The sequence below is a fragment of the Rhopalosiphum maidis genome, chromosome 2 (genome assembly GCF_003676215.2).
Source record: "Rhopalosiphum maidis isolate BTI-1 chromosome 2, ASM367621v3, whole genome shotgun sequence".
Classification (NCBI taxonomy): Eukaryota; Metazoa; Arthropoda; class Insecta; order Hemiptera; family Aphididae; genus Rhopalosiphum; species Rhopalosiphum maidis.
In genome coordinates, this window is record NC_040878.1 from 19977818 (window position 1) to 19997201 (window position 19384).

Consider the following 19384-nt stretch of genomic DNA (forward strand, 5'->3'; position numbering starts at 1 on the left):
TATAATGTTTGGTCCAAATTGTTCATTTCTATTTTTTCAATGCCAAAATAAAATATATGCAAAATATATTTTTAAATTAATGTTATGTGTAATTAGCTGTTTATAAATGAATAGTTGGATAATAGAATAATATTTCATTGTCAAAATTATGATTATTTAGTATACAAAAACACTACACTTTAAACGTGTCTTATTCAAGTTATTATACAAATTAAAAAGTTTAGTTTTTTAAGTTTTTTTTTAAAATAAAAATTAGTATTTTGCCATTTTGGTTATTATTGATATACACTTATATATCAAACTAAATAATGTTTAATGTTTAAAGTCAAATTTGATTTTAGCTTTAATGCCATCGTTTTTGGAAAAAAACCATTATTGGCATTATACTTAATAATCAACTAAAATATCCAAATAAAATCCATATCTATTTTGTTTTCCCAAACTCCAAAGTATGATAAAATGTATACAAATACAAATACAATGCAATAATTGTCGGTGGGTCCAGTGCAATTGTCCCATTTGTCCTTCCATAAAAATTGTACTGAATACAGATGGGCCAGTGATGGCATAACAATTAGTAAATGAATAAATATACAATTTTTCAGAACTATGTCAAAAAATACATTGGATTTTTGGTGGGAATTCAGATTTTGGATGATATTTTTTGTCTGTTGGGGAGGCACACCTGACAACTGTAACCTTGGTCGTAGTCATATGTCTGACGGATTCTGAAGCGGTACGCATGCGCAAAAACGAGCATGTTGATTGGAGGGGGTCAACGACGGCAGACCTACGCGTCATCTCGTAGAGTTAGCTCAGTGCGTTCGTTTTTTTTCTCCAATTTTTCTTTTCAATACATGTGGTTGTGTCGTACGTGTCTACGAAACACAACCCATGAGGAATAGTGTAGTTTTTTAATTCAAATAAATTAAAAAACCCCAAAAAAATTATAAAATAAACTAAATTAACTAAAAAAAAAAGGAAAAATTACTTAAAACATAAAAAAAATTATAATTATTTTGTTCACGCGCAAAATCCGAAAGAAGAAGTATATCGCGTGAGTTTTGCCGTCGTTATTAATATTTTCTCTTTGTCGACGCTAATTTGACGCAGCAACCAAATCACCAAGATGGCTTCGTTGTACGTTGGAGATTTGCATTCGGACGTGACTGAAGCTATGTTGTTTGAGAAATTCAGCACGGTCGGTGCTGTCCTTTCAATCCGCGTGTGTCGTGACATGATCACTAGAAGATCATTGGGATACGCCTATGTCAACTTTCAAAACATGGCGGACGGTGAGCTTTTTGTTTTTATATATGTTTAATCGTACTTGGTAGCGATTGGTACACAACCGATTTCTCTTAGCCGTCCCAAGAAATTTTATTTTCTCCAAATTCCTCTCTCCCCTCCAATCCACCGAAATTACCCTATACCAATGCCACGTGTGATTTTCTATCGTAAATATTCGATATTTGAATCGGTTTTTTTCTTATTTTCCTCAACTATAATAGTTGGTGGGGTTGGTTAGAGAAGGGGTAGGTGCACATAAGTTGAGTTTTAATACGTTCGTGTCGTGCGCCCATGCGTTGATCATGTTTTTTGCCCTCCCCCTTCCTTCTATCGCCGTTTATTCACCTGGCGACTGTCAACGGCAATGATGGCGTGGTGGTTTCCACTGGAACCGCCAACATTATCACGTGTTTTTGACAATGTAAATGTGTGTGTCTCACGATTATTCTCACACTTACAGCTTAACGTGTTCATGTGGTTCATATTTATTTTTCAGGCCGCGATAATTGATTAATGAGAAAACCTATTTTTTTTTATAGGTATTATACTCATACCTACTGATAAATGATAACCTATTTTCTGCCTGACCATTTGCCTATCAATAAGATAATATTTTAGTATTTAAGTAAGCGATTGTAATTGCATTGAAATCTCAAGTCACATCTAAATTCTATTAGTAGTTTATATAGATAAAAATCAGTAAATTAGTTGGAAATTTTTATTGTTTTATATCCATATATTGGATTAAATATTAATATATTATGCCATTGATGCAATAATATTTATTTAAATTTTAAAGATTAGATAGATACTTATGATTATTTTTTAAAACGTGATAAAAAAAACATTTAATATCCATCAATAAACTTAATACATAACAATTATAGGTTGTAGGTACTTTATATATAGATAACTTGTTTATAATTGCATTAAATCTTATATAATAAATAATCTATTACAGTCTTAATTATATTAGTTTTATTATTAAATTATAAATACTCGCATTATTATTAAAATTACTTTAGATAGGCAGTGATATTGCTAACACTTATTCTGATATACAACTAAGAATGTACTTATTAACAATGTAATTACTTGGAGATTATCTATTGTGTTCATTCAAATCTGATAATAAGTATACTTATCACTGTCCAGTCCTATAAAATAAGTCCTTTTGTGTATTTTCACTTGACACTCTGCCATCGAGACTGGTACAATTATGGTAGGATGTTGTGTAGTGTTGCATAGAATTTGTTCATTAAACTATTGAGTTGAAGGTATTTTGCATAAAATCTATTTACTTTATTAATATTTATGATGATATTAACGAGACAAGCATATGTCTGAATTAATTTGCTGTGAACACACATCTGATATATTGATAGTAAAATAGGTATAACTAAAATATTTTTAAATTTAATAACATATTCATAGTAAGGTCTACCAATATGTATTAATTATTTAGGAAATTCAATTTTACCAAGACGCTAAGAACTTGGAACTTTTAATTTATGTAAGTAGATTAATTTAATGATGATTTCAAAGAGACAAGCATATGTCTGAAACACAGTGCTGTAAACATTAATCTGATACATATTAGAAAATTTTGGTACCTACTTAGATTTAATAATTAGTGTGATGATTAAATTAAAAGAGACAAGCATATATCTGAAACATATTGCTGCAAATATTAATCTGATATTAGAACATTTACTTGGATTTATTAATTTGTATGATGATTAAATTAAAAGAGACAAGCATATATCTGAAACATATTGCTGCAAATATTAATCTGATATTAGAACATTTACTTGGATTTATTAATTTGTATGATGATTAAATAAAAAGAGACAAGCATATATCTGAAACATATTGCTGCAAACATTAATCTGATATTAGAACATTTACTTAGATTTATCAATTTGTATGATGATTAAATTAAAAGAGACAAGCATATATCTGAAACATATTGCTGCAAACATTAATCTGACATCAGAACATTTACTTAGATTTAATAATTAGTGTGATGAATAAATTAAAAGAGACAAGCATATATCTGAAACATATTGTTGCAAAAATTAATCTGATATTAGAACATTTACTTGATATATTAATTTAACAGGTTAACTGATTTTTTCAGTACCAATAATTGTCCTTAAGATACAATAATGTGTTAGATGTCATTTAACAATTATTATCATTGATTTACTTAATTAATAAATAGATCATTTTAAATAAATATTCACGCTGTTTTAAAATATGTGACTGTATTTCTATTTATTAATATTTATGAACTTTATTATAATATACTTACAGTACATAAGCACTTACTAAAAGATGTATGGAATTTAGCAGTCAACGTATTAAACAATATTGGTTTTAAAAAGACAAGTATATGTGAAATTTAGCGCTACAAACATTAATCTATCCATTTGGTTAATATGTAATTGTTAGTAATGATTTTATTGTCAATTATATGTCTGATACATTTTGATAATAAATTTGATAAGAATATTTAGTACTTTCCTGTTATACGAGACTATTTTCACGACTACTTCCCAAGACTACCAAAATTTGCACACTTTCCTATTATCAAAAACTACTTTAATTTTATTTAATATATATGTTTGTATAAATATGAATGGCTATATTCAAATTATATGTATAAAAAAAAGGATTTAAATACCCAGTAATCATTTGTAATGTATTTTACACTATACACGCTACATATGTGGCGTATGATCACTAAAAACAATAAAATAATATAATTATAATAAATACAAAAAATAATAGTGGTAAAAAAAATGGTAAATCCACTAATAAAGCGTGGATATTGTTCAGCTAATTGTGGTAGTCACAAAAATAGCCGTAGTCTCATGTAACAGGAAAGTACCATTTTGGTGGTTTTAAATAACAGGATTGTGATGAAGTCAAAAATCATTGTAGTCTCGTATAACAGGAAAGTCAGTTCAGTATTGTACATTCTATTTACTGATAAAATGTGATTGTGAATAAACCAAAGCTAAACACCACACTACAACCACCTAACCTCTTATTTTTTCAATTCCTGTTCTATATGTGTAGTAGACACATTCTCTTGGAAAATAATAGTATAATAAATCTTCCCTATCTTCTCTCTGCAGAAATAAAATCTTGATATATGTACTTTATATATTATGCAAAATAAAAATTATATTTTTATAAATTATTTAATGTACAATATTGTTATAGTTCTGATAAATTAGGTTATCAAAACACTGATATGTATTAATTGAGTATCTACTAATTATTTAAATATTAATTTATAATGTTTTTTTTATTGTAGCCGAACGTGCTTTGGACACCATGAATTTTGATGTTCTTAAAGGGCGCCCAATGAGAATTATGTGGTCTCAGAGAGATCCTTCTCTTAGAAAATCTGGTGTAGGCAATGTGTTTATCAAAAACCTGGACAGGAGTATTGATAATAAAGCCATGTATGACACATTTTCTGCCTTCGGAAACATATTGAGTTGTAAAGTAAGTGATTGTTTTTATGTATGAATTAATTATAAAATTACTAGGCTAAGGTTTTTATCTGATTCAATGTAAAAGTGTAATGAGTATTATTGTTAAAATGACCTTGGATCAGTTAATTTATTTGAAAACTGTATTTTATGTTTTTAATACAACAAATTTAAATTATATTATGAAATACTTAATTTAATACAAATTCACTTATATAAAATTTTCATTTTATACTAATTAAATAAAACGATATCTAGGTACCTACTTGATGATATAAATAAAATAATTACCTAAATTACCTTATTATTTTTAAATAGTTTTATGTTTTAAACTTGTATAGGTTGCTCAAGATGAGACTGGTCAGTCAAAAGGCTATGGTTTTGTCCATTTTGAAATGGAACAGTCTGCCACTCAATCTATTGAAAAAGTTAATGGCATGTTGCTCAATGGAAAAAAAGTATTTGTTGGTCGATTTGTTGGCAGAAAAGATCGTGAAAAGGAGTTGGGTCAAAAAGCTAAACTTTACACAAATGTTTACATTAAGAATATAGATGAAAATGTCAATGACAAAGAATTGTTTGAGATGTTTGAAAAATATGGATCAATTACTAGCTTCAAGGTTATTATACATAATTTTGATTTTTATAATATATAATGTAGTTATTTATTAATTTATAATGTATTTCTAGGTTATGTTTAGAGAAGATGGAAGTTCTAGAGGTTTTGGATTTGTGGCATTTGAAGATCCCGAAGAAGCTGAAAAAGCAGTCACAGAATTACATGGCAAAGAAAGTCCAGAAGGAAAAGTTAGTATATAATAATTTAGAAGATTAAAAGATAATATTCATGTTATTAATAAAACGATATGTTAGACATATTATGTAGGTCGTGCTCAAAAGAAAGCTGAACGCCAACAAGAATTAAAACGCAAGTTCGAACAGTATAAGATTGAACGTATGAATAGATACCAAGGAGTTAATTTGTATGTGAAAAATTTGGATGACACAATTGACGACGAACGTTTACGCAAAGAATTCAGTGTCTTTGGAACTATCACAAGTGCCAAGGTAAATATTTAAATAATTTAAAATAAGATAATTTTCTAGTCACTTATATGTTATCTATTACAATATCTGGAAAATAAACTTCTGACTAAACAAATTATCATTGGCATATTTTTGTTGAGTATGTTGCATATTAAATTATTATAAATTATAACTTTCTAGGTTATGATGGATGATGGCCGTAGTAAAGGCTTTGGTTTTGTATGTTTTTCATCTCCAGAAGAAGCTACCAAAGCAGTAACAGATATGAATGGTCGCATTGTTGGTACTAAACCATTATATGTTGCATTGGCTCAACGTAAAGAAGATCGTAAAGCCCATTTAGATTCCCAATATCTACAACGCAACACTAATATGAGAATGCAATCTATTGGCCCAGTAAGTCAATTATAGCTTTTATTTTTAATTCTTAGTTAAATGTGTAAAATGCTAAATGGCAATTAAACAAATTTATTATTTTTATAACAAATGTTTTTGTTCAATACAATTTACTCAACAAAATTTACTATTGTATACAAGCTAATCACATAAGATTACAAAAATTAAAAAGTTAACATCCAAATTTGAATTATAGATATATCAACCTGGTGCTTCAAGTGGTTACTTCGTACCTACTATTCCTCAGCCACAGCGTTTCTATGGACCTACTCAAATGACTCAGATTCGTCCACAACCAAGATGGGCTTCCCAACCACAAGTTAGGGCTGGAGCACCGCAAGCTGCTGCTGCAGGTACCTTTTGTATATAATTAATTTAATTTTTCATCTATAGTTACTTTTATTTTACTACTCTCTTATGATACTCCAACGATTATTTGGGTATACATCATTGTGATGCCTTATATACATTAATACAACATGTCTGTTATTGCCTAAATCAAAATAATATATCTTTACATTTGTTTAAATAATTTGTCAATTATTTTTTAGGTTATCCAAATATGGCCACACAATACCGAAACATTGGAGCTCGTGCTCCTGTACCTGCTGGTCAACAAGCTGCATTGGCTAGAAACACTATGGTGGATAGAAATGCTAGACCTATTAGTACAGCCCAACAACAAATGCCAGGTGCTGTTGCTGCTGGAGGTGTACGTGTTCCTGGAGCACGTACAGGTTCTGGATATAAATATACAGCTAATATGCGTAATCCTCCTGGACAAGCTCAAGGTATGGGACAAGCACAACCTGGTCAACCACCTGCACCAGTACAAGCAGCTGTACATGTACATGGACAAGAACCACTTACTGCAACGATGTTGGCTACCGCTAAACCAGAAGATCAAAAACAGATGTTGGGAGAGAGGCTTTTCCCTCTTATTCAGGTAAAATTTAAATTTACACTTGGTAATTATATGTTAGATGGTATATTTTAAATTATTCATTATTATATTATAGCGAATGTACCCTGACTTGACTGGTAAAATCACTGGTATGTTGTTGGAGATCGACAACTCAGATTTGCTTCACATGTTGGAACATCATGAATCTTTGAAGAACAAAGTAGAAGAGGCTGTTGCTGTACTTCAAGCCCATCAAGCACAACAGACCCAAGTGAAGAAAGAATAATTGCGCCCATGACGTTTTCATCATATTACATTTTATACAAATATTCGTTTAAAAATTTCTTTTTCATTAATAACTAATTTTTTTTTATACAGTGGGAAAATTAAAAGTTCTGTCTGAGTAAAAAATTTGAGCGCATAAAAAAATTAATTTAAAAAAATCAACAAAAAAATGGGAAAATTAAAATAATGTAAAAAAAAAAATATTAAATTGAACTAAACTGGAATATAGTGCGGTTTCAATTTCGGTAGTAATGTCACAACATTTTTTTGGAAATTTTGTTTTTGATAAATTATCAAATTAAAAAATTGACAACTACTAAATCATATGTTTGTCCTCTATTATATTGGCCTTGTTCATAACCTTATAAATTCTTTTTTATAAAAAAAATATATTTATTGCTTGTCAATATTAATACTTCAAAAAAAAAAAAATGGGACTTGAAGATCATCACATTAAATATGTTGTGCTTACTACTGATAATTAATCCGTTCATTCATATTTCATAAAACAATGCATTTCATTGATCAATAGAATTTTTGTTAACAATAAGAAATCTTGTGTTTTACAATATAATATCTAAAGAAATTACTCATTTGGACTATTTGTTGCATATTTATTCTCTACAGTTTAAATTTGTATTTCAAATACCACTGAATTATACATAACATTTTACAGATCTAAAAATGGTATCTTAAATCATTATTTCCTTGCATAACCAATCCTGAAAAATATCTATAATACAATATTTAAATTCTATTAGTTTTAAAAGTAATTGTATGGTATTGCTATATAACTATATAGAGTGAGAATTTAAAACTTGTGGTTTTGTTGTGTCAAAAATTGCTGCTATAATCTTGTCAAAGATAACAATTATTTTTTTTTATGGTTTTAAATAAGTGGTGTTTATTCTTGTTTAACCATATGACTGTTGACGTCATGCAAATATAAAGCACTGCTAGACAAACAAAAAAAGAGATATAAATTTTAATAACTATTTTCGATTGAAATTTTTTTGTCTGTTTGGTTGTCAATATTTAAGTAATGACTTGAATATAGGTATGTTTTCTTTACATCAGATAAAACTTGTTCTTGAACTATTAGTTATCTATGTAATTGAATATGATCAAAATATTGATTAAATAATTATGGATGTACAATATTCCAAATTAATAATTAAGCACAACTCTACATAACATGAAAAATTTAATTTATACATTGCAAAGGAAACAGAAATTGTTTGCTTCTTAATTCATAATTATATATTACTGTACCTACTTAATATTTGATAAATAGTATATCAGAGGCATTAGTTACAATTATTATTACATCTGTGTATGAATTATAAGCATTAACTTATAGATATTTAAATTCATTAGTTGTAAACCAATATCATTTTGGTAATATATTCAGTTATCAATTATTCAAATATTTGTTTTAACCAATTAATATATGAATATAGTAGATGTTTTAGCGATTGTATTTTTATAGCATAAAGTTTGACAGCAAATTAAGTTGAGAAAAAGTAATATGATATTAAACCCTCCCTGCCATGTGTTACTTCATTTTAATATCTATTTAGGTAGGTAATTTTTATTATATAATCTATAACCATGGTAATAATTACAAACTAATAATTTTAATATGTTAGCAGATTTTCATTGATTTCGTTTTAACGTTTTATAAACAGCTGCTAATGGCCTCTTATATATTTTAAGTGGTTATTAATAATTATGAAATGCATTGTCGTTCGAATAACTATATAGACGTATATGAGCCGCGAACATGTATGTGTGGGTACAATTAAACTGTGTCGTACAATCATCCAAACATAAATATAACTGATGATTCAAATACATAATTGATAAAATTGTGTGTATGAAAAGAGTGGAAATAAATCTCGCTCTTTTTGTTCTTAAAACCTTTTGGATTCAACCTCTACGTATTTATTGACTAATTGAGACCCTATTTACGTCCATGAACGACGGCGTGTGGACCTAAGTCAGCAACATAATGTAGGAATTCTGATCAGTGATCATGGATTTGTCTCGACTAGGAAAACGCTGAAACCGAACGGGATTAAATCGCAGATATATGGGTTCCTCATCATACCCGCATGTGTTGTCTCCGTCTTAATTTTCAGTTTTTCACTAATTCTATAAACGATTATAATGAATGTTATACTGGGAAATGGAAATAATGAGAAAAATTCGAGCGTCTTGCCCTCCGAAATATTGTCATCTTTTAATTTTATAATGGTAAATATATTATTTACTCTAGTCTCTAGAGACAAAATTGATTGAGTTCTACTCAGACTGCGTAAACGAGTTTTGTCTATATCGTACGTGTGAGAGACAACACATGCGGCTATCAGTATCGAGTAGTATGACGCCCTCCTAACAGAACAGCTTGTAGAGATGAGAATTTCTTCATCCAGAAAGCGGTGGAATATGCCGTACCAATTTATTATCGAAGCCGAGGATCGATACAGGGATGCATGCTCGACGCCTAAATCGGCCTTTTTGTATTACTCGTCGACGGACAATATAGAGATTAGTTCCAATGACAGACTGCGGTGATGCTGGGCCAGTATATCTAATTGTCTCAACGCAGCAAGTCTACGATGATTTAACGCGGATTGATTTGATCAGACTTGGTTGCACGCACGTATTTCTATTGTACCCGCCCATAGGTGACAATGTGCCAATGATATTGGTGATGGTAGTCGTTGCTGCCGTCAAAATGATCGATCCGTACTTGCATTGTAAATCCATTACAGATTCAGCGCCGTCAGACTTATAGAGTTTCTGTTTCGTGTGTTTGAAGCATAGATACATCCAACAAGTTATTTATTATGATGGGATCCTGACAACATGTTTAGTATTATCTCGTCATTGCAATACGGGTAATTATCAAATTTATTATAAATACTTATGATTATAACTAGATCTTCAAGAAGTCTTAACAAATGTAAATAATAGTTACTACAGTTGATGTATTGTTATTTGTTAAACAGCTTCACTTAGCTTAGGTTAGGTGCTTCTCGTATCCCGTTATTGTATAATAATGCGCGTATTAGTAGTTAGTACAGCATCTTAATAAACTTAAAACAAGTAAAAATTATAAAAGATCTGCTCAACTAAATTGCTAAAATGCTAAGCGTGAAGCTTCTAAAAAATTGTATGTTGTTAAACTCCAAAAAAGATATTTTAGATAATATTTATATGGCAATATTTGTTTGAAAATGGATAGGTACTTTTAAAAGGAATAAGAATTAAGAACAATTGGAAACTTTTACTTAAAACGTCGTAATTTTACAAAAAATAAATAAAAATGCTTTTATACTAGTTCAGTAGTTCGTGGTCAAAGTAAATATATGTTGACATGTTGTAATATATTATCCCTATTGTACAAACGTACCATATATAGTGCATTAGTATACGATTGTTGCGTGCACTTATTTATTGAGATATTTTCTAGAGATAGAAAATTATAAACTGTATTGGCAAACGCGATGTGATGCTGCAGACACGTGATACACGTGTACGATCACAAACAAAATACAGTATTAATGTGTTATAGTAGGTAATGTATATGCCTAACTTTACTACGTCAGCACGCAGTTTTCTAGTCAAATATAGAACTGTTGTCTGAATAAATTCTCCTCAATACTAAATAATAATTTGTGAATAATAACGTATATTTTAATGTTATAACTTATAATAATTTATTTAACTATTAAATCTAGCGTGATGCTAGAGTGTATAGTGAGTATTTGATTTCTATTTATTTCAATTATTATATCTTATAACGAAGTTTTGAGTGCACAATTTTGTTTACCATTTATTCACCGGGTCAGTTCTGAAAGTAAAGCACATTTACTTATAAATTATTATTACATAATTTCTTGCGTGCAATATCATGGTGTATACTTATGTACAGCGTGCAAATAATATTAGTATCATGTACTATAGTCTATAGACGACTATAAACATTATAATATAATATATATATATTTATTATTTAGCATAGAAATACAATATATGTTTTAGTTTGTAAATTATTAACATAAGTAGTGCACTAGTACTTGAGAACCAATTAAAGTGACGGTCGTGCATTAGGATCCTGGTAATCATGATCGGGCATTCGAGTGACCACCGTGTTCTATCAAGTCAGTCAACAGATTATAATATATTATACGAACATTACGAACGCATATTAATATATCGATTTCGAAGGATTTAGAATTTTAGAATCTCTTGCAGTAATACTGTACCTAAATAAAGCCGTATGATATCTATAATTAATAATTTATTTTACGGGTTTTGTTTTAATTTATTATGGTATTATTGGAAAGGCTTTGGGTGTTTGTAGTATACTTTTGTTGTACTTTAAGGACTAATAAATATTGTTAGTCATTAGTCATCTTATATGAATGCGATTTCTAGTCACTGGATCGAATATTGATTATTTTTCAAACTATTCTTATTAGAAAAATGTGCCTGTAGTAACTCTACTAAATGAAAGAAAAAATATTAATATTAAATATCAAAAAAGCGCCAAAAAGTATAAAACAAGTACAGAATAAATAATAATACAAATCGAAATACGAATCCTCGTTAAAATATAATTTGTTATTCTATTTACCGTACGTACTATGGTATTATATATAAAAATAATCATGTTTGGAAAATAAAAAGGACGTTAGTTTTTAATTCTGGCCAATAAGAATGATAACGATGAACGTACTAGCTGGCTAGTAATAAACAACGTTGTACTCGTCGCGCGTCGTCTGGGAAGCACAGCATCAGACGAAACTCGTATTTTTTATTTAAAAAGAATTTATTATAAAATGTCTGCAAACAACGAATCAGCCAACATCAATGAAATCGAATCAATGTTATTATTAATGAAGTTATCGATACAAGTATTATCATTATCAATATGATGATTTCGTGGATCAAAGTTGGGTTTTTTTAGAAGTTATGCCCGAGACGAGTAGCATCAGCAGCCCCGACCGCTTTCAATTTTAGCGTAATGCGTTATATAGAACATGAGCAAACGTAAGCGTCCTAAGCACACAATAATCAGTTAGTATCACTGTATCAGTATAGGTACATGGTGACTGATATATAGTTATATAGCACCCCAGTACAAAGGGAAAATTATGGTATTTTGCGATAACTCAAACAGCGAAGAATTATACAAAGATACTATAGAAGATACTATATCGCTTTAGAAGATACAGTAGTTGACGAACCGACGATGTACGTAAAACTGTGGTTCTTAGCTGTCCCCGTAGAATGAAACGACGCAATGATGCAGGATCAGGGACCTACGTGAAACTGCAGGCACTACAAAGTTGGCACAACAATTTAAAATCATTTCAACAAACTCTTCTCGGACTTGTTGGACGATGTTAGACAATAGTTGGAATTTGTTGGAAGCTTTATTAAAAGTTATTCAATTTCCACGTTTGTAGTGCTAACTACATGCCCAGCACTACGTAAGCAAAACAACACCTTAAAAAAGTTAAAACTCTTCCAAAAATACTCAGAAGACATTGTTGAACATTTGTTAGAATCTATTTTAGGCGGAGTTATTCAATTACAAAGTTTTTAGCGCCAACAGCACTACAAATTAAAATAAAACGCTAAAAACTGATTCAAAAATATACATATAACATATAACAAGAGACGTTGTCAGACTTTTGTTGGACAGGCTAAAAACACATTTTGAATTTATACGATCATAAGCATTTGCTTAAGTTTTATTCATATTAAAAATGTTATTCCTACTAAACAATTTTGATTTTCTTAATACCGGGTTCTGATGTCGAACAACTACTAAAAGTGGTCCAACAAACATGTTTACACGTCGTAGATGAAAAAAAAATCGCTTCAACAATATCTTCCCTAATTTTTAAATAGCCGATTTCCTCTAGCATTACATTTTTTATTTCTCACCTGAATTCATATTTATAAAAAAAAAAATTGATTTTCCTAAAACCGAGTTCGGTTGGATCGGGGCCCGGAGGTGATAATATACGAGGAGGAGGAGACACGGAGTCTGGCGATAAGTCACCAACACACGTTCTCCGGCACCCCGTGATGTGATGAGTTCGCGGGTGCCGCACGCTTGGCTATAAACACGTTAGACCCCGTCTGCATGGCGACCAGCCGAACGCGTTCGCCTTTTACAATCACGCGGCCCGGCGGGGACGGCGACACGGTGATGCGCCTGCAGCAGTACAGGAGTGGCGGAGTGGATAACGATGCTGCCCCGATGGCACCAATAGCAATTATGGCAAACGTTACTAATTTACGAGAGTTCAGCAATATTAATCGTTACGTAACAATACGACCGACTGCTTGATGAAGCGTCATAGACTCATAGATAACGAGACTGTACTGTATCATTGCACGTACAAAGGTATCGAAAAACGGTAGAAAAGTTGACGGGCGGCGATGGAACAGCCGGCGAAAAAACCGGACAACAATGATAAAAACATTACTAATATGTTTTACGTCGCGTAGACTGCCATGAAGCGGTGGCACACTCGGACGCACGTCAAAATAAAAACGTCCCAAATCCGACGTAATCGGAGACGCATAAAAATAATACGGCTACCGATAAAGCAGCCGGTCCAAATCACAAATGGTGTTTTGCGATCGTACAATGATAAACGATAAATACAATGTCGGTGTCTGAGACGCATCAACAAAGATAAAAATATAGTGTAAAAATAAAAAACAAATATTGTGTATTATGGGATTACGGTAACACACAACCAATGGTAAGTACATGTCTTCGAATTCAATGACAATGTCTATAGTTGCGGTGGCACGGCGGTACTGAACAAGATTGTCCAGATTCATATACAGTAAAACCTCGATAAGACGAAATCGCTTGGGACCATGCAATTTTTCTGTGTTAACAGGGTTTCCGTTTTGACGGGGTCCAAAAAAAATGAAATTTGAAAAAAAGCACCAAAGAAATTTTTCGTATTACCAAGGTTTCCGTTTTACCGAGGTTTTACTGTACGAAATGGGACATTTTGGCGTAAAATACTTCTTTTTATTTTATCAAAATTTTTTATTATTATTTATACAATTTAAAATAATTCAGTTGATTAAAAAAATATAATTAAAAATGTATAGCTAAAAAATTTACCAAAAAAACATTATTAAAATTATTTATTATTATTTATACAACTTAAAAAAAAATCAGTCTATAAAAAAAATATAATTGACAATTTATGGTTAAAAAACTTACTATTTTAAAGAAATATTATGTGTTACACCTCTTAAATATGTTAACATGTCTCGTGTATCTGATTCTTGAATTATTTAAATAAATGACCATAATGTAGGATGGATCATTCCCATCTCAACATTTATTTTGCGGTTGGCAGCCACTGCATGATTATTGGTTCTGTGTATACCAATTAGTACTCGCTCGTATAAATTCCAAATTGATGGTGGAAATCTAGCAGGTCTCCATTCATTCGATTTAATCGTCCAATATAATTATCTTCAAACTATTCAAGTGAGGGTTGAAGTTCTTCTGGTAAATACGCATCTAACACGTCGATTGCTATGTCAATATTGTTGATTGAAACAAATGAAATTGCAATTATCATTTTAACATAAATAGAAAAATCTGCATCGTTATTATATTTTGATATAAGACGCAATTCACCAATTTTTTTTTGAAATTTTTTGTGAGATTTTCTTGTTATCTTAATAGTATGGATTGTAAAATATTTTATTACATATTATATATTACTTACTATATTTTATGTTTTATTTTCATAATTAATATAATTTTTTATTACTTTGGCCATATTTTTTGTATTGTATAATATCATTAAAATTAGACCTACCTTAGCTGCTTCTGATAAACCAGCCAGGCATTCATTTATAACATTTAATGTGGATTCCGTGGTTTCAGCCGCACGTCGTTTTATTTGGTTAACTGCTACATTTCCTTCGATCTTTGATGCTTCAGAATCATGACTATGTTCGTTTTTTGATTTTATTATCTCAATATCATCTACTGTTGTGTGTATCCGAGCTTTACACTCAGTTTTATTTCGGCAACGTCAAAAACGACGTTTTCCATCACCACTTGATGCGTCAAATAAATACATAAAACCATTATTCACTAAGACATCTCGTTCCTTCGTGGATTCAATTAATTTTGACATTATAAATAAATATTAATTAATTAACTAATTATTAAAATTAAAATTAATAAAACTCACTATTTGTATAAAATATTTTTGCTGTATCTAGCGAGCGATATTCAAGGACAAAAAATGATAAACTTATCGCACGACCACGCCAAAATGTCCTAGATCCTTTACTGTATATTATATTATATACCCTGACTGTGGCTGTGGTGACGATATATATATTTATTATATATCAAAATACTGTGGTGTCATCACTGACATCATGTCACGAACACATTAATTTGCATCGGCATCGGCATGCGTTCGGAATGCTGTATACATACTATATACGCATATCAATCAAGCGCTTGGCTCGCCAGCCGGTAATTTGATTGTGATTTCCGTTGACCGTCACAACGCTGACCTGTGAAAAATTGCCGCCTCTGACGTAATGTGTCATTATCACCGCATACTATTTGGTACTGTAGTCGGAGCGGTGTCGCTAACCGCGCTTTTACAGCTAACCACCGAGCCGGCAGAGTCTTTAGGTATTAGATGGCCGAATAACGTGCGTAATTGACTTAAACCGACACAAGTAGTTTACTTATTGCAGTGTTTTCTCCACGTGCAGTCGCAGTCGTCCTGTTCGACGACTTCGGCCGATGGCAAAGGATTTCGGCGCCGTGTACGATATTTTCGCAAACCTAATGCTGCGGAACCACACGTTCGACGTTACTATATTATATATATGCAGTATAGTGTTGAAGTTTATAATACAGCGCAAATCGTATTTTATAGGTTTATTTATTGAACTAAATGATATTGTATTATTGGTAGTATTAGTAAGTTTTAGTATATTTTTAAAATTATTTCAATGCATTCATAGTTATTATAATTATTATTCATAATTAGGGCTAGGATTTCTATACATTTGAATGTTTTTTTCCTTAAGTCAAAATTGATTGGTTGTCAGATATATCTACGATTTGGTTTATCCTTGATGAAATAATACAATTTATTGTTTTGCATATTTTGTACATAATTCACATAATTGCATATATATATAAATTTTTGAGAATCTTGTTAAATTTAAATGGTATTTATTTAATGAGCGTCAATAATTATTGATTTATTTGTCGAATTATCGTAAATATACTATCAAAACTAAAATGAACTTATTACTAGAGAATAATAAGGGATTTAAAATATTTCTAAAAATGTGTAACATTATCTATCAACGGTGAATATAAAACTGAAGAAAAATATATTAATATTACTTTAAATCCGGGACAAATCAGGTCATTTAAATATGCTCTAACAACATTGTGTGATGTGGAAAGGAATTTCAGCCAACATAAATCTTCGATTTAATCGCCGGTCGTTCTCATTTGAAAATTAAAAAAAAACATAATTTAATAATAGCAGGTAATAATATTAAATAATATTTAAAAAAAATTGTTTTTGCATATTTTGGTAAATAAAATACATATTTTACAATATTTTATTGCATAGAAATCCTAGCCGGCTAGCCCTATTCATAATTATTATGTGTGCACAACTCCACGGAATTTATTGTATTTTTTTTATAAGGTGTACCGAGTGTACCGGTGTACAATAATGTACTCAATTATTACTTATATTAAATTTGTAAAATGACTATTATAATATGTCTAGTATCTTGTGCGCGCGTTTTTTTAAATATTACCTATAATACTATAATAGATATATAGGATCAGGCGGATTAGCTGGCCAGTTTGCCCAGTTTGCCATCTGTAAAACATTTATACATCATTCTGTGCAGAGTAATATTTATTCATTTCAGTTGCTGTACCATTATATAGATTAAAAACCCTAGAGTATTTCGATTTTAATAGTTCAGCTACAATATATAACTGTCTGTCTAATCTAAATATCTATATAATAAAAATCTAACCTGATTTTGGAGACAAAGGAAACCGATTTTGTGCGTATCTGACCTTATCGCTTCATATTTCATAATAATAATTATTATATATGCATATATTTGTTAATTTATTATTTTTATTATTATTATTTAATTATTTATTTGTTTGCACTTGCATTTTTCCATTCAAAATATATATTATTCAATGAACAAATAATTTATTATTACATTTACCACTCCAGTAGTTGAATTCAAAATGTAGAATATTTAATTTTCAGAAATTAGCAATAACAATAATTACAATATGTAATTATAATTTATATTATTTGTGTGGCCAAAGAATAATAATATGATTTTAAATTAAATTATAAAAAATAATTTCTTCCGGAAGAAGTTCGGGCTGCTAGTTTACAATAAAATATTACTATATCATAGAAAGTTATAATTATTATTGATTTATAATATATCTATTATATTGTATACATATTAATTTAAAATAATATTTATATATTAAGTATAGTTTTAGAATTAGAAGTGTTGAATTTAAATAACAGTAACCGGAGGAAGGCAATTATCTTTTGTGTACTTAACGTAATTACTTCTTTTTTCAAATAACAATTTTTTTTCTCTAAATTATATTTCACAGACACGAGAACTTACGATGTATGCATTTAAATATGTTAACTATGCTAATTTATTATTTTTTTAGTAATTAACGATTTAAAATTTGTGTTATTATTATATCGAAACGTATAATTCATAATTCTTTATTTTAGTCCCGTAACATTATTAATTCAGGGAGTAAAAATGGGTAGCCCGCAGAAAATATTATTCTGTTCCGTGTACCTGAAACCCACATACACAGCGACAGCACCTTATCCAAAATACACGTAATTTTTACCCGGTTTCAGATGAGAAAACCATAGACAATTTTATCCAGTTTTGAACGTAGAGCCCACAAATAATTTTACAAGGGTTTAACCGAAGAACCCATAACCCGAAAACAATTGCATATCCGGTTTCGTTGTATAATGCGGCCGCCCGACCTGCACCCTGTGTTCGGCGCCACTGAATTTTTGTACAATATAAGCAGTAAGCACATACGTTGTATATATATTTTTTTAAGTATACGTGTCGCGCTTGTTATAGTGTATGTAGTAGTATTGTATCGTGTGTACACATTGCAGCATAATATATAATACGAGTAATGGTACCTGCGGCACTCTGCTGCTACGCTTATTGTCAAAATATTATACCTCTGCAGAACCGACGTGCTTACAATAATATGTATAGTAGCTGGTAGGTACCTATATTGTATATGTTGCACGTGATTAAATATATTATACATTAACATTATAATACTATGGTACCTGCAGCGGCGCGCGGTGCCCATACCTGCTTACACTGCATTCGCGCATGTATTTTATACAGTTATATAACAAGAATATACAGTGTGCCAATACATATATACAGGTACGCGTAAATTGGAAATTAGGGAAACGGCGATTTCGCGGCCGTTCATTAATTATTCAAATCGTATATTATTTTGTATATAATTATGGCGGCGGCGGCGACAACGATGACCACCGCTCTTTACACGCGCGTTCGACTGTGATGCTTGTACAATATGTGTACATGATGGCTGTATGTTCGTCTCCGTCCGTACGTGCAACTATCTTCGGTGGTTGTGCCGTAGCCATATTATATTATATAATAAATGTACGCAAGTACAATTATATTTGCATAAGCACAACAATAATCACAATAATAATAATAATAATAATAATAGTAAAAATAAGCGGTACTTATACGTATTCGTCACCGTCTACGTCGTATGCATACACGTCGGAACAAATGAATTTCGTTTGGCGCGCCGGCT

At 30.4% G+C, this 19384-nt stretch overlaps 1 protein-coding gene across 1 annotated transcript; it reads left to right on the forward strand.

Moving 5' to 3' along the window:
* Positions 1 to 822: 822 nt before the first annotated feature.
* LOC113551413 (polyadenylate-binding protein 4-like) lies at positions 823 to 8104 on the forward strand. The gene is made up of 9 exons (XM_026953648.1): positions 823 to 1295; positions 4616 to 4809; positions 5138 to 5416; positions 5487 to 5603; positions 5670 to 5864; positions 6024 to 6239; positions 6436 to 6592; positions 6791 to 7185; positions 7259 to 8104. The coding sequence occupies exons 1-9, from the start codon at positions 1130 to 1132 to the stop codon at positions 7427 to 7429; spliced, it is 1890 nt and encodes a 629-aa protein (XP_026809449.1). The 5' UTR covers positions 823 to 1129; the 3' UTR covers positions 7430 to 8104.
* The last annotated feature ends 11280 nt before the right edge of the window (positions 8105 to 19384 follow it).